Source organism: Balaenoptera ricei, chromosome 1, assembly GCF_028023285.1.
Source record: "Balaenoptera ricei isolate mBalRic1 chromosome 1, mBalRic1.hap2, whole genome shotgun sequence".
Lineage (NCBI taxonomy): Eukaryota > Metazoa > Chordata > Mammalia > Artiodactyla > Balaenopteridae > Balaenoptera > Balaenoptera ricei.
The window spans coordinates 107,541,655-107,557,997 of record NC_082639.1 but is presented as its reverse complement, the minus strand read 5'-3'; the positions used below and the strand labels follow the sequence as shown (position 1 = coordinate 107,557,997).

Below are 16,343 nucleotides of genomic sequence, written 5' to 3'. Positions count from 1 at the left end.
GTAGTCCCAATTTTCCACATTTTTTTTATTATAGATTTATTTACTTACTTTTATTTTTGGTTGTGTTGGGTCTTCATTGCTGCACGTGGGCTTTCTCTAGTTGCGGCCAGCAGGGGCTACTCTTTGTTGTGGTGCGTGGGCTTCTCATTGTGGTGGCTTCTCTTGTTGCAGAGCACGGGTTCTAGGCACATGGGCTTCAGTAGTCGTGGCACAAGGGCTCAGTAGTTGTGGTGCACGGACTTAGCTGCTCCGCAGCATGTGGGATCTTCCTGGACCAGAGCTTGAACCCGTGTCCCCTGCATTGGCAGGCAGATTCTTAACCACTGTGCCACCAGGGAAGCCCCCAATTTTCCACATTTTAAAGAGAAAGAAATGTGGGAAGATTTGCAAGTATATCATTGAAAGGTCTGAAGTTAGCTGAATTGGGTAACTAGCAGGTTCTGTGCTGGTGCTACTTTTGATGAGAAAGGAAGATGTGGTCTTGGGGTTAGTAAGACAGATGATACCAGGACCCCAAATCCAGTTTTATCCAGGTTGCTGAACAGTATGATTTGGGGCAGAGCACACGTACTCATTTTCAATTGCTTGATTTTCTACTCATTGCCTAACAAATGTCCTGGATGCTTGTGGGCAATAATTTAACTACTGATCCAAGATCTTACTATACCCAAATATACCCTTTTAATTCTCTCAACTAAAACCCACACTCAGCTAAACTCTTCATTCTGTAACACAAACCAGTCATATATCTCCTGTCCTCTGCCTCTTTTATATTTGAGACCATCACTGCCTTCTTCACATGGATGGTCTGGGAGTTGAGATGGATTAGAAGTATTTAAAGATAGTGAGGAGTCTGGCTTAACAGAAGTGTCAGCTAATGGTTACAATAATAAATAGTAAAATAAATTGAGTGCAGCAGATACAGGACTGGAGGGGGAGTGGGAGAAGCAAGTAGCAAATGATTGGAATTGACTTTTGTTACCATATGTGATCACATGATTGCCAACCTCCTCTACCCCCTCCCAATTAATTACTGCGTGTAATTCAAATAGTGATAAAAATAATGTCTCATGTTTCACTTTCTCTAATGTGTTTAAGGAGCTCTGAAGAGTTCTGAAGACCATCTTATTGAAGGGGAAGGGCCAGGTGAACCTGCTCTGCATGAGGTACTGGGCAAGTCACTCAATGTCTATAATCTCCTAACAGGGAGATTGCCTATGGTTTGTGCAGTGACTCGCTCACTATCATGGAATCAGAATAAACTGGCAGTTCTGTTAGACTTATTTTTGGATCCTTGTACAACATTCTATACTGCTTTTATTTTATATATATTTACATTTGTTTACATGTTTACACTCATTACTCTATAACCAAGCTCAATCTTCCTTTATACCTTTTCTGTTTGGGGTAATAGAGAAATTTTACAGCCCACAGCCAGATGTATCTGGAAGAGGAGTGGAACATGGAGGATACCTTATAAATTAAACCAGCACATTTAATAAAGTGTAACTTCTCATACTTATAATTAATGGGGTTTTTTTCCCCTTTATTTTCAAAAGGCTGGCTTTTCTCCATTACTCTACTATCAAAATCAAGAACTGCCTAATGGGTCTGTCAAGGAGGATCCAGCTCCTACTCCTGCTCCTCTGGAGGTCTCAAGCCCAGATACTACCGAGGAAGTAGCAGATCATAAGCCTAAACTCTGCAGGCTGGTCAAAGGTGAAGACGGCTACGGCTTTCACTTAAATGCGATTCGGGGTCAGCCAGGCTCATTCGTCAAAGAGGTATGGTGATCTGGTTCCGGCAGCCCAATGAACAGTCACAATTAGGAGAGTCCCAGTTTCTCCCACTCACTGATGGCTCAGTAAAAAGGTTACATTGAAGGCTTACACTGAGGGTCTCACTTGGGTTCAAATAAATGCTGTTACGGTCTTGTACCCTTTAAGATAGGTACTAGTACATCCTAAGCTCACATCTTTCATTTCTTAAACATCTGTTCCACCTAATTGTCTCTATAGATACTTTCAAATCAAACACTGTAAACAGAGTGAGCTGACATGACTGTAGTGGCAGTCACTAATGATTCTGGGAGTGATACTTGTTTGCTTCTGTGCATTTGGCATAATGCCCCTACCCTGCAGGGACTGACAGTGAGAAGACTATCTCTACAGCTCTCAAGCTGGGAACAAAGAAGGTGGACCTATGAAATCTAATGCCTTCAACCCAGAAGACATATGATATTCAACCACTGTGACACTACTCATTTGAGTACGGAAGTTGTAGCTTTCATAAGCAGAAAAGCAACAGAGCACCATTCTCAACTTCTCTACCTCAAGGAGAAATAATAACATGATTAAGAATAAATTCTCAACGTCCTCATCTCTCCTCTGAAGAATAGCTAGTCTAACATTCTGTTATCTGTGTTTGGAAGTGATAACTCAGAACCTCTGCCCACAGGTACAGAAGGGTGGCCCTGCTGACCTGGCTGGGCTAGAGGATGAGGATGTCATCATTGAAGTGAACGGAGTGAACGTACTGGATGAGCCCTACGAGAAGGTGGTGGACAGAATCCAGAGCAGTGGCAAGAATGTCATAGTCTTAGTCTGTGGAAAGAAGGCCTATGATTATTTCCAGGCTAAGAAAATCCCTATCGTTTCCTCCATGGCTAATCCACTGGATGACACCCCTGATCCCGAAGAAGGAACGCCAGAGGAGTCAGAGCAAGACTCGCACACGGCAAAAGAACGAGTGAGTGGTGATACATTTCTTTTAGTGATCTAACTAACCAGAGTCTGGTAAAGTCCTTAATAAGTGCACCATGTGTCTATGTTTACCACAGATTTCCTAAAATACTAGAAAATTACAGTGTAAAGAGAACTAGCAAATTCATTTATCGTGGCAGAGAGGAGATGGTATAAGAACAGCAAACATCTTATTTTTCATAGCATGGAGTTTGATGGTAACTTATCAAAATTATAATGGGAACCACCAGAAGAAACGGAATCAGACTATTTATGTACAAATTCTGGATCTACCATTTATCAGCCTTGGGTAAATGGATTTATTCTCTGTGCCTCAGTTTCCCGACCTATAAAACAAGGATAATTTGTCAGATTGTTATCAGGATTATATTAATTATGACTGTTAAAGTACTTTGAGCAGCGCCTGCTTCATAGTAAGCATGAAAATGAATGGTGGTGGTTAATGACAGTATTGTTTTTAAAATAATTGGCAGATATTCAAGTTTTATTACTGGGGAAGAGTAAGCATTATTCCGTATGTATTTGGATTAGATAAATTCCTTGGTAAGTCTCAATTTCTTTTCACAGGTGAACTTGAGGTCCAAAAGTAAACTGACCTAAGTTCATAAAGAAAATGTATGGCAAAACCAAGACTCTAAAAGTTTTATATTTTTTCTGTTACATTATTTCTATTGATTGGTAATATAAAAAACAAATACTCATTTTTAATGAATACATGCTGTCTTAGTCTGTTTGGGCTGCTAAACAAAATAGCATAGACTGGTTGGCTTATAAACAACAAACATTTATTTCTCACTGTTCTCGAGGCTGGGGAAGTCCAAGATCACGGCACAGACAGATTCAGTGTCTGGTGAAGGACCTCTTCCAGGTTGCAGACTGCTGACTTCTGGCCATGCCTTCACATGGAAGAAGGGGCTGCAGAGTTCTGGGAGGCCTCTTTTATAAGGGCACTAATCTCAATCATGAGAGCTCTGCCCTCATGACCTAATCACCTCCCAAAGGCCCTACCTCCTAATAACATCACCCTGGGGAACAGGATTTCAACTTACCCATTTTAGGGAGATACAGACTTGCAGACCATAGCATACACGAGAGCCATTGACCTTGTATACTAGATGTCTTTAAAAAATTCTATAATAACTCTATAGGAAGTCATTATAGTACTATGCTAACTTTATAGAAAAGAAATTATATATATATGGACATTAAGAAATGTGTTAGTGTCAAACAGTAAACTGGAAACAAAGCCAAGTATAGAATTCAGGTCACCTGGCTTCTAGTGAGTGACTCTACTCCCTGATTTAAGTCATGCAACTCTAGAATAGATCATCCATCTCCTGATGTTCACACTCTTACCACTTATAGATCCTTTGTTTTCTTTTGCACAGGCCCACAGTACAGCCTCTCATTCTTCTTCCAATTCTGAAGATACAGAGATGTGATGAGAACAAGCAATAGCTTTGGCTGATAGCTGTTTCTGGGTATTTAATAGGAATCCTTTCCTAAGGAATGAGCTACCACCGGTTTACTGTCTCTGTTAGAGAAGAACTCCTCTGGAAACCAGTTTGTCATGTGTGATTGTCTTCTGTTGTCATCTGTTTTAGGGGCGGCTACTGCAGATAGCTTATTTATGGTCAACTTAGGAAAAGTTAAGGCAGGAGCCAGATGCTTTTCATTTGATTTCTTTCAAGCTTCAACTTAACTACATTTCTCTGTATGCTGTTGTCTCTTCTGTAGGTTCCTAGAGCACCAAAGATGATTCATAAATTTGTATATGTGAGAACTGCTAATTAAAGTATCTGAACAGATAAGCCTATTAAAATTATCCTTTGTAAGAATGTTGTTGTTGCTAAAATAAATGCCATTAAAAATGCCTTTTGAGTATGCTTAAATTTTGCCTGTTAGCTGATGTAACCTTAATAGTGCTTTTGTTTTTGGTAAACTTTTTATGCTTTAACCTTCATGTTGCCTCTAGAAAACCAAAACACAATAAAACTCAGAATAAGATCTTAGTAATAAAAAGAGAATTCCTGGTAATAAAATTCAGGATTTTCTTAAATTGCATATCTGAGTGTTCTACAAATTTTCCAACAGCTTCCTTTTACAGATGAAGAAATTGAGTTGTAGGATAGGAAAGTGACTTATTCCAGTTAACAGTTATTCATTGTTTTACCCCACAGCACGAGGGGCAGATGAAAAGAAAAAATGAGATATCATCACTGCCTTGAATTTAGAGTAATTCACTTTTAAATAATAAGTTGAAAGGAAATCAAGAAAAATGACATACTTTGAAGTCTCTCTTGGTAGACTCTAGTTCAGTTGCATACCATTCCTTCTCCAGGACAGATAACCTCTTGGTTATTTTAAGGGGACAGGGGTTGGGGAGGAAGGGTGGGATGCCAATTCATATTAGATCACACAAGCATAACTTTTTAACCAAGCTATCCTTGATAAAATGATGCTAAGTCCAAAGTGTTAACAATCTCTGATTTTAATGATAGTCAATCTCAAGGGAACGTCATAACCTTCTCCATGTGATCCTTGACTTGAACAGAATCTCGTGTTTGGCCCAGCTACCTTAGATCTCGCTTAGCCCAGAATTCCAGTGTATTTTCTCCCCTTAGTTTCTTGGCTCTGTCCAGTCCCACCACCCAGCATACTGCACCAGCCTCAAACCCAAACAGGGTGCTCTTGGCTGAGTACTAGCTTGAGTTACTTCTCTCTCTCATTTCTGTGATCATGAGTAGCTGATGCTACTCATGATCACAGTATCATCTGAGGAGGAAGGTGTGAGCTGGAGGTAGAATATGCTACCACAGCATTTTGTTTGTTTAAAAAATGTTAGGCCCCGGTCCCCTCCATTTTTTCCCTCTTATATCCAAATTCTGACACCACTGGCCTGTAGCAGTCTGTAATAGGCATGAGTTCAAGGTGCCATATGCTTCTCTGGTGCCTGTTTGTGGGCCAAATAGAGGAAGAGTATGCTGGAGAGAGCACTGACCAGGAAGATGACATCAAACCACCGGTGATAGAAGTTGAACTGTAGCTCTCCAAGGACTTCGGTGACTATGGTGCGGTACTCCAGAGGCATGCTCATTCGGATCAGCAGCACAGAAGAGACGAAGTACATGCCCTGTAAGTCAGATTAATCCAGAAGTCCCTTTGAATGTAGTGACAGACAAGTCCCAGGACATTGTTAAAATATTTAAAAGTATAGAACACATTTCTGGCATTTTACAGCTGTACACATAAAGCTAGTTCCTTAAACTTACCATTATCTGTGCTAATAGCAGGACAATGACATTGGAGGACTTACTGCTGGATATGGCATAAAAGAACTGTCAAGAAAAGGAGGAGAGATGAATTTATACAGTACTGCTAGATTCCTGTGTCAAAAACATTAAGTAGTACAGTTAACATTTAATTAAAAATGTCTCTTCCATGCCACAATCCTGTATAGAACCATTCATATGATTAAGGCTATAAATAAGATATTTAAATAGACTGCCCCAAAAGGATCCAGTTATACTTTTCCCATATGGGTAAGTTGGTGGTTTTAGGTATTATAACATGAAAGGATTCCACCTTATCAGAAACTATGTGATACATGTGATTTTTTTAAAAATTAATTAATTTTATTTTTTTATTTTTGGCTGCATTGCGTCTTCGTTGCTGCGTCCAGGCTTTCTCTAGTTGCGGCAGGCGGGGGCTACTCTTCGTTGCGGTGCGCGGGCTTCTCATTGCGGTGGCTTCTCTTGTTGCGGAGCACCGGCTCTAGGCGCGCAGGCTTCAGTAGTGGTGGCACGTGGGCTCAGTAGTTGTGGCTCACGGGCTCTAGAGCACAGGCTCAGTAGTTGTGGCACACGGGCTTAGTTGCTCCGCGGCATGTGGGATCTTCCCAGACCAGGGCTCGAACCTGTGTCCCCTGCGTTGGCAGGCGGAGTCTCAACCACTGTGCCACCAGGGAAGCCCGATACATATGATTTTAACATCATTATAAATCATTAAAACCAATTACTCCAGGCCACTCCAAGCCCTTGAAATTGTTACTAGGCTCCTGAGCTCTTCCTAAAATTGTGCTAGATGCTTGGTGATCCCTCCTCCCCTCCCAACCTCTTCTCTCCTTTCATTCAAACAATTCTTGGATTTTGAAATCCCTACCTCTTCTACCAGAGAGGATTTACCTTCCAGCTCCATGAAGCCTTCCTATGTTGATCAGAAAATAGCTGAACATTCTGCTTCTCCTACTTCCATATCCTCCTTACAAGCAGCTCTCACAGTTATTCTTCTAACCTCAAATACTATCTCATTTATTCATTCCAAATCCCTGCTCAGTACCTACCACGTGCCACGTTCTGTTCTAGATGCTGGTGACATATCAGTGAATGAAACAGACTGTGATCTCATTCTATGACCTTTGGTAACTAACTGTACTTATCTGATTGGTGTATGATGCAAATACACCATCATCAACCTATGTATTAGTTTAACTTTTTCTTTTATTCTGTTGTATGTCTTTTAAGTATTTGCGACTGTTGTTTAAGATCTCAGAAGGCAGAAATGTTAATTAGGTAAAATCATCTCACAGTGCCACATGTAATTAAATTAGTACTTTTAAACTCTGTGATACAACCTACCTTGGTAAGAGTGATCAGCAGTCCTCTGATAGACGTGACAATGATTATTCCAACCAGAATGAAAGAAATGTGTTGGGACCAGAACTTCACCTGTCCACACGATAGGAAGGAAAAGTATTTGTTAAATTTCTGTTCAGAGAGATGGGAAAGCTAAGAAGAAGCATTCTTATCACTTATGTAGCTATGAGAGGGAACTTCATTAGCAAGTAAGTGGAAGCGAAAACATGTACAGGAAGACTGCAGTGGATGTCTTAACTAGCAGACTTAAAACTTAAGGACCGAAGAAAGCAAGTGCAATGAAGTGATGAAAATAACTCTAATAACCAGAAGAAACACAAAGCTAATAACACAGCTTCAAGTGAAAAGCATGAATTAAAAGGAAACTAAATAGCAGCCTGATAATTTTTAATATCTGTGAATGACAGTTCTCTGATCACCCAAAAGTACAGGAAATTTTTCTTCTTATAATAAAAGAATATGTAGACATTCTCAGCTATAGTCTAGGAAATAGCTGACCTTCATCTGAATCACATGATGATACCTTTTTCTCCTCTTGGATTGCTTCAGAGTGAGAGGCAGCTGTGATACCCTGTGCTTGATTCAGGGCTGAAAAGCACCTGAGGGGGAGCTGCATTGCTAACATCTAAGAGATGTTATTCAGAATTATGAAACGTGGAGTACATATATAGATGAGTTATAGATGGAATACATATACATACACAGCAGCTAGCCTCAAAGCACTGATAAAGGCATTTCTAAAAACTCACCCCAGTAAAAAAATTTAAAAGAGGAAAACATATGTAAAAAAAGAGTGAAGCATACTTTACCGTATAATTTATACACTACTTGAAGGAAAGATACCATGCTTCTTCACATGTAAAAGGATACACTATTGATCTATCATCAAAAAAATGTGTGCTTTGAGCTGTTTCTCAAGGACTGGAGCTCAATTTGCTCTGGTGCATTTTCATTTTATCCAGCTACCAGGGGCATGTCCAGCTGAGATGGTTGGCTGGGGGTAGCATGCAGTCTGTGGCCAGGATCATAGCACAGCTAAATGGCACTCACAGGGACTAAGAACATGACATTGGTCTTATTATCAAAGTGCTAATCAGCTAGAATCATTGGCTATATATATACCTGGAAAATATACTATTCTACAAATAAAGACATTAAACTTAAATTGGGACAAGAGTGTGTTTAGTAACAGTGGTATTATAAAACACATAGAAAGATGATTAAAAAAACCTTTGTGCACAGGTGACAGTTAACATTTTTAGCTCAAAACCCACATGAATTAATTGATACAGATAATTTTTTATAGCAGAAATCATTTCAGTTCTAACACGAAAACACTAATTAGTATTTAATTTTCTACCAGAGGAATCAAAGGTGAGTTATATTTGAAGATGTCATCAAGTATCACAGAGAGAAGTATTTGAATATTTGTTACGTAGAAGGTGGTGAGTGGTAGCTGCTACAGAGAAGAAGAGGAGGAACTACAGAAATAATCACTATCCACGACAATAATAATTTCCAGTCGTTACTTATGGATTATGCCCTTTACGAATTTGCCATATGAATATGCCAAAATATAGAGAGTGAGAAGAATGAAAGCAGAAGCAAGTACCTAGAATAAGGAGTTAGAATCTAAAGAATTGTAATTTAGAGCAGATAAAATAGAAAGAAACATACAAACAAGGATTTTGATATAACTCTTACATCAAATTGGATCCCCAGATAATTCACAGTGATCTCAATGCCTCTTGTGACTGGATCAGTTTTCCCAACTCGGTCAAAAACGATATTAATGGTTGCCTGCAGAGACACAGACCTTTACATTAGAGTATCTCAATAATCACCATTTTAAAAAATGATTCAAAATAATGAATTACTCACCAAATGTACCTTACAGGTGGATATTCCTAAAAATGCAATTCTACTCTCAATCTAAATCATGTATAAGAAATCTATTTTGGCTATTCACACATAGGCAAACAAAAGTCCCTATCTACACTATCTTTCTTTTCTGTAGAGTATAAAGGGGAATAAGGCTATGACATATACAACTTAATTTAATAGGATCCAGAAAGGAAACATTTTGGTAGACGAACTCAGGGTAAGAGAATCAAGGAATTCCAGGGTCATTCCCTGTGGTTATTTTCTGACAGCTCTAATAGTAATCACTAAAACAACAAAAAGAGAGTTATAGCTGACAAGCCAACAAAGAAGATCAAATGGAATTACGAAAAATACCCAATTAATCAAAAAGAAGGAAGAAAAAAAGGAAAAAGGGGAAAAAAGAACACAAGAGATGAATAAAAACATACAGCAACATGGTTGTTTTAAACTCAACCATATCAATAATCACATTAAATATAAATGGTCTAAACCAGGGGTTGGCAGACTCTGCCACTGTCATATAAATGTAGCTACAGACAATATGTAGATAAATGGGCTTGGCTGTGTTCCAATAAAACTTTTAAAATAAAAGCAGATGGTGGCTGGATTTGGCCGATGGGCTACAGATGGCCGACTCCTGGTCCAAATGTGACAATTAAATGGCAGAGACCATCAGATTAGATAAAAAAGCAAGTTGTGGGGCTTCCCTGGTGGTGCAGTGGTTAAGAATCCCCCTGCCAATGCAGGAGACACGGGTTCAAGCCCTGGTCCAGGAAGATCCCACATGCCGTGGAGCAACTAAGCCCATGTGCCACAACTACTGAAGCCTGCGCTCTAGAGCCCGTGAGCCACAACTACTGAGCCTGCGTGCCACAGCTACTGAAGCCCGCGTGCCTAGAGCCCGTGCTCTGCAACAAGAGAAGCCACCGCAATGAGAAGCCTGCACACTGCAACGAAGAGTAGCCCCCGGTTGCCGCAACTAGAGAAAGCCCACGTGCAGCAACGGAGACCCAACGCAGCCAAAAATAAATAAATAAATAATAAATAAATAAATTTAAAAAAAGTAAGTTGCTTACAAGAAACCCACTTTATTTTTATTTTTTTTCAATATATCCAGGTTTTAATTTTTTTTTTCACACACACACACTGTATTTTATTTTTACAAGAGATAAATAGACTGACACCAAGCATTGTAAATGGATGACCACAACAAAAGCAACAATGATTGCAATTACCAAACACGAAACACACTCATGCTATGTCATAATATTGACATTCAGTCCAGTAATCCTCCACTGTAACAGCTCCTTTACTTTGCAGTGAAAATTGATTTGTATGTTCTTTGCCTCTGAGTCCTTGAAGAAACCCATTTTAAATATAAAGATACAAATAGGTTAAAAGTAAAAGTATGGAAAAAGATATATTATGTTAACGCTAATCAAAAGAAAGCTGGAATGTCTATATTAATATCAGACAAAGTAGATTTCATAGTAAAAAATAAAAGGGTCATTTCATGAGAATAAAAGAATCATTTCAACAAGGGGCACATAATGACCCTACATGACATACATGAAGCAAAAAAATGATAGAATTTAAAAAAAGGCAAATCCACAACAATAGGTGGAAATTTCAACACCCCTCTCTCAGTAATTAAGTAGTCAGAAAATCAGTAAGAGTACCGAAAACTTTAACAATACTATCAACCAACTTGACCTAATTGACACTTGCAAGCCATTCCACTCAACAGGAGTAGAATACACATTCTATTCAAGTGTACATAGAACATCAACCATGGTTAACCATATTCTGGGTCAGAAAACAAGTCTCAATAAATTTAAAAAGATTCAAAGTATATTCGCAGATCACATGAAATTAAATTAGAAAGCAATTACAGAAAGATATTCAGATGATCCCCAAATATTTTATGACATACTTCTAACCCACAAGTCAAAGAAGAAATCAAAAAGGAAATCAGAAAGTATTTTGAACTGAATGAAAATAAAAATAAACATATCAAAAAAGTCGCATTTTGTGAGATGCAACTAAAATAGTGCTTAGCAAGAAATTTATAGCATTAAGACACCTATATTAAAAAAAAGGTTTCAAACCAATGATCTTAGCTTCCACTTTAAGAAATTAGAAAAAGAAGACCCCCAAAAAGCAGAAGAGAAATAATAGTGGAAACCAGAAAAACAACAGAGAAAAATCAATTAACCCAGATGCTGGTTCTTTGAAAAGTTCAATAAGATTGATAAACTTCTATCAAGACTGATCAGAAAAAAAGAGAAAAGACACACATTATCAATATCAAGAATTAGAGAGATATCAATTCACATCCACTAAAATTATTATAATTAAAAAAGATAGATAATAAGTGTTGGAGAGGATGTGGAGAAATTGCAACCATCACACATTGCTGGCAGAAATGTAAATTGGTACAGATGCTTTGGAAAACAGCCTGGTAAGTTTGGCAGTTTATTAGAAGGTTAAACATATAGTTAGCATATAATCCAGCAATTCTACCCCTACAGGTATATACCTAAGAGAAATGAAACATCTGTCCACATAAAAACTTATACATGAATGCTCACAATAGCATTATTTACAGTGGCCAAAAAGTGGAAACAACTCAAATGTCCATCAACTGATGAGTGGATAATTTAAATTAATGTGGTATATCCATATAATGAACTATTACTCAGTCATAAAAAGGAATGAAGTAGTGATAGAGGCTACAACATAGATGAACATTGAAAACATTATGTGAAGAAGCCAATCACAAAAGATCACATTGTATGATTCCATTTACATGAAATGTCCAGAATAGAGAAATTTATAGAGACAGAAAGTATCAATAGATTAGTGGCTGCCTGAGGCTGGGGGAGAAATAGGGAATGACTGCTAGTGAGTATGGGATTTCTTTTTGGGGTGATAAAAATTGATTGTGTTGATGGTTACACACTTTCTGAATATTACAAACCACTGAATTGTACACTAAATGGGTGAATTGTATTGCATATGAATTATATCTCAATAAAGCTGTTACATAAAAAGAGAATAAGAGGTGACATCATTACAGATTTTATAAATATTAAAAGGATAATAAGAGAATACTATGAACAATCTTATGCCAATAAATTTGACAACTTCAATAAAAATGGATAAATTCTTTGTAAGACACAAGCACAAAAGTTCACTGAAGAAGAAATAGATAACCCTGAATAAACTTTATAAATATTAAAGAAATTATATATGTAGTTAAAAAATCTCTCTGCAAAGAAAACTCCAGGTCTAGATGGCTGATGAAATCCACCAAACATTTAAGAAAGAAATAATAACAATTCCACGCAAACTCTTCTGCTAATTAGAAGAGAAAGAAATACTTCTCAACTTATTCTCTAAGGTTAGACACCTAAACCAAACAAAGATATTAACAAGAAAACTACATTCTGGTATTCCTCAGAAACATAGATGCAAAAATTCTTAACAAAATTTTAGTAAATTAAATCTAAAAAATATAAAAAGGATAATACATCATGGCCAAGTAAAGTTTACTGCAGGAATGCAAGGTCAGTTTAATATTCAAAAATTAATGTAATTCACTATATTATCAGACTAAAAAAGAAAAACCATATGATCATCTCAATAGAGGCAGAAAAGCATCTGACAAAATCAAACATGCTTTCATGATTAAAAACACTCAAGAAACTATGAATAAGAGAAAATTCCTCAGCCTGATAAAGGGCACCTAGGAAAAAGCGACAGCTAACATCATACTTAATGGTGTAAGACTGGATGCTTTCCCCCTAAGATCAGGAACAAGATCAGGATGACTGCTCTATTTAACTCTGTAACTGGAGGCTTTGGTCAGTGCAGTAAGGCTGGGGGAGGAGGAGAAGAAGAAAGGTAGAATGGAATTGTTTATGTAGAAAAATCCTATGAAATTTATAAAAAGCTTCTAGAAATAATAAGGGAGTTTAGCAAGGTTGCAGAATATAAGATCAATATACAAGAATCAATTGTATATCTATATACTAGTAACACTTGGATATTAAAATTATAAAAACATTTTCATTTATAATAGCATCAAAAAATTAAATACTTAAGAGATAAATCTGACGAAAGTTTTGTACACTAAAAACTATAAAACACTGTTGAGAGAAACTAAAGAAGATCTAAATAAATGAAGAGTTGTACCATGCTCATGAATTGGAAAACTCATTGATCAAGACAGTGTGGTATGGGCAGAAGTAAATATATAAGATACATATAAATCTCAATAGAAAAAAAGAGAGTACAGAAACAGACCCACACACATATGGTCAATTAGTTTTTGACAAAATTGCAACATCACCTCAATGGAGAAAGGATACTCTTTTCAACAAATGGTGCTAGAAAAATTGGCTATCTATATGAAAAAAATGAACTTAGATTCATACTCCAATATCATATTAGAAAATTAACTCAAGATGGATCATAGACCTAAATGTAAAACCTAAAACTATAAAATTTCTAGAAGAAAACATATGAAAAAAATCTTTGTGAAAAATCTTTAGACAAAGATTTCTTAGATACAACACCAAAAGCATAATCCATAGTAGGAAAAAAAAAGATAAACTGGACTTCATCAAAATGAAGAATTTCTGGTTTTTGAAAGATACTGCTAAGAGAATGAAAAGCCAAGCCACTGACTGGGAGAAAATATCTGAAACTCACATATTTGATAAAAGGCTTCCAGACTATATTGAAAAACTCTCAAACCCAATAAAAAGAAAACAACCTAATTAAAAAATTGGCAAAAAATTTGAATAGATACATTGCCAGAGAGGATATACAGGTGGCAAAAAGGCACATAAAAAGTTGTTCAACATCATTAGACATTAGGAAAATGCAAATTAAAATGATTCAATACCACCTCATACCTATTAAAACATCTAAGATTAAAAAGACTGACTACACAATGTTCGTGAGGATGTGGAATAACTGAAACTCTCAAACACTGCAGGTGGGAATATAAAATGGTGCAACCTCTTTGGAAAAGTTTGGCTGTTTCTTCAAAAGTCAAACATACATCTGCCATATGATCCAGCCATTCTATACTTAAATGCTTTCTCCCAAGAGAAAAGAGAGCGTATGTCCAAATACAGACTTGTACACAAATGTTCACAGCAGCTTTATTGTAATATCCCCAAATTGAAAACAAACAAATATCAATCAGCAGGTGAACAGATAAACAAATTGTGGCACATCCATACAATGGAACACTACTCAGCAATAAAAAGGAAGAGAGAGGCATTACAAAGGGGCCTGAGGAAACTTCTGGAAGTGATGGATGGATATGTTCTCTATCTTGATTGTGGTGATGACTGTTGCACAGGTATATATATATATATATATATATATATATATATATCAAAACTTACCAAATTGTATACTTTAAATATGTACAGTTTGTTGAATGTCAATTATATCTCAATAAAGCTGTTAAAAATGTTATGCTCTCCTAAAGGCTGCATCTCAGAAAAAGCCTTTAGTATCTTAGTTAACTGAATACACTATCTTCATTTATCCTCTCCCACTGAATGAATCAAGATTTAAAAACGTCATCTGAATGGGTATTAACATCAATTTATTATAACATTAGATCTGTTAAATCCAGAATCCTCCATTCATCTACACTGATCAAAATTAACTAACAAGCTGACAAAGCTCCTCTTTGTGCAAGCACAGCCCCAGTGGGAAAGTCACCAAACTAGAACGTCAAATCAGCCTTTTCTATAATCACACTGAAATCCATTAATACCTGCAGATGAGTCACAAGTAAAGACAAATAATGCAGTACATAAAATGCACATGAAGAATAGAGCGTTAAGGGAGAGCCACAAAAGAATAAGAGCTGTCGGTGCTTTGTGACCACCTAGTGGGTGGGATAGGGAGGGTGGGAGGGAGGGAGATGCAAGAGGGAAGAGATATGGGAACATATGTATATGTATAACTGATTGACTTTGTTATAAAGCAGAAACTAACACACCATTGTAAAGCAATTATACTTCAATAAAGATGTTTAAAAAAAAAAAAGAATAAGAGCTGTAAGCACAGAAGATGAATTTATCTGTAGAAATATGTTTTAGAATTTACTTTTTGGGTTATATACAGATTATTAAAAAGGACAGGTGGTTTCTATTCTGAGCTGAAGGTAGGAATTGCGTTATATACAGTCACGTACTCATGCGTAATATGGAAAGCAGCGTGTAAAATAAGAAACTTCAATACTCACTCTTCATATATTTCATAATCTAAGAACTTATTCATGATTTCTGACAGAAGAAAAACGCAACCTCCCTCTTCTAGGTGACCCAAAAAGGAGAGGGTGAAAAAATGAGGCTCAGAGATGTGAAAGATCACATTTTCTATTGACTCAACTGGATTTGGAATTTAGTTCAATGCCTCAACCGAACCCAATTTTCTCTCTCTGCCATTACCAGGGAAAATCACCTAAATCCTGACAATTAAAAATAATATACTTACCATGAAAATTTTCCAAACACAGTAAATAGAGAAAAAGTAACCCAGAAAATTAAAATATTTCCCCTTGAAAGTTTTGGAGTATTCTATTCTCTCCTGAGGGAAAACAAACACAAAACATGGTTAGTCTCAGCAAAATTACATTTATATTCCACAAAATTCCTGCCTCTATGAATCACTGTTCAGGCTAAGAATTAAAACCACACATGGTAATAATAATAATATTAAAATAACAGTAATAGTAGTAGTGGGAAAAATTTATTGAATGATTACTTTAAGCCAGAAATTAGGATAAACACCTTCCATGCATTATCTACTTTAATCTTCATAACAACTCTTATGAGATATGTTCTCTTTAATTTTACAGATGAGAAAACAGAGGCTTAGAGAGGCTAAATAACTTGATTAAGGTTGCAGAGCTAGTGAGTAAGGGAAGTTAGGCTCAGGTCTATCTGTCTTCAAAGCCTATGTTTACCTCTATCCTACATGGCTATTCCTGTGAAGTAATCCTCAAAAA

At 36.9% G+C, this 16,343-nt stretch overlaps 2 protein-coding genes across 3 annotated transcripts in view; one reads left to right on the top strand and one right to left on the bottom strand.

Moving 5' to 3' along the window:
- Nucleotides 1-4,635, top strand: part of PDZK1 (PDZ domain containing 1) — a 42,229-nt gene extending 37,594 nt beyond the window's left edge. For both annotated transcript variants that reach the window (XM_059929330.1, XM_059929324.1), the window contains 3 exons: nucleotides 1,560-1,784; nucleotides 2,458-2,748; nucleotides 4,151-4,635. In XM_059929330.1, the coding sequence (XP_059785313.1) occupies nucleotides 1,560-1,784; nucleotides 2,458-2,748; nucleotides 4,151-4,204 (570 nt within the window). In that variant the 3' untranslated portion in view covers nucleotides 4,205-4,635. The remainder of the gene's footprint in view (nucleotides 1-1,559; nucleotides 1,785-2,457; nucleotides 2,749-4,150) is intronic.
- A 600-nt stretch (nucleotides 4,636-5,235) lies between these two features.
- GPR89A (G protein-coupled receptor 89A) overlaps nucleotides 5,236-16,343 on the bottom strand; it is a 44,606-nt gene continuing 33,498 nt past the window's right edge. Inside the window, exons 10-14 of the mRNA XM_059929339.1 lie at nucleotides 15,830-15,922; nucleotides 9,122-9,217; nucleotides 7,400-7,489; nucleotides 6,035-6,100; nucleotides 5,236-5,895 (exon numbers count right to left, since the gene is read on the bottom strand). Of these exons, the coding sequence (XP_059785322.1) occupies nucleotides 5,689-5,895; nucleotides 6,035-6,100; nucleotides 7,400-7,489; nucleotides 9,122-9,217; nucleotides 15,830-15,922 (552 nt within the window). The 3' untranslated portion in view covers nucleotides 5,236-5,688. The remainder of the gene's footprint in view (nucleotides 5,896-6,034; nucleotides 6,101-7,399; nucleotides 7,490-9,121; nucleotides 9,218-15,829; nucleotides 15,923-16,343) is intronic.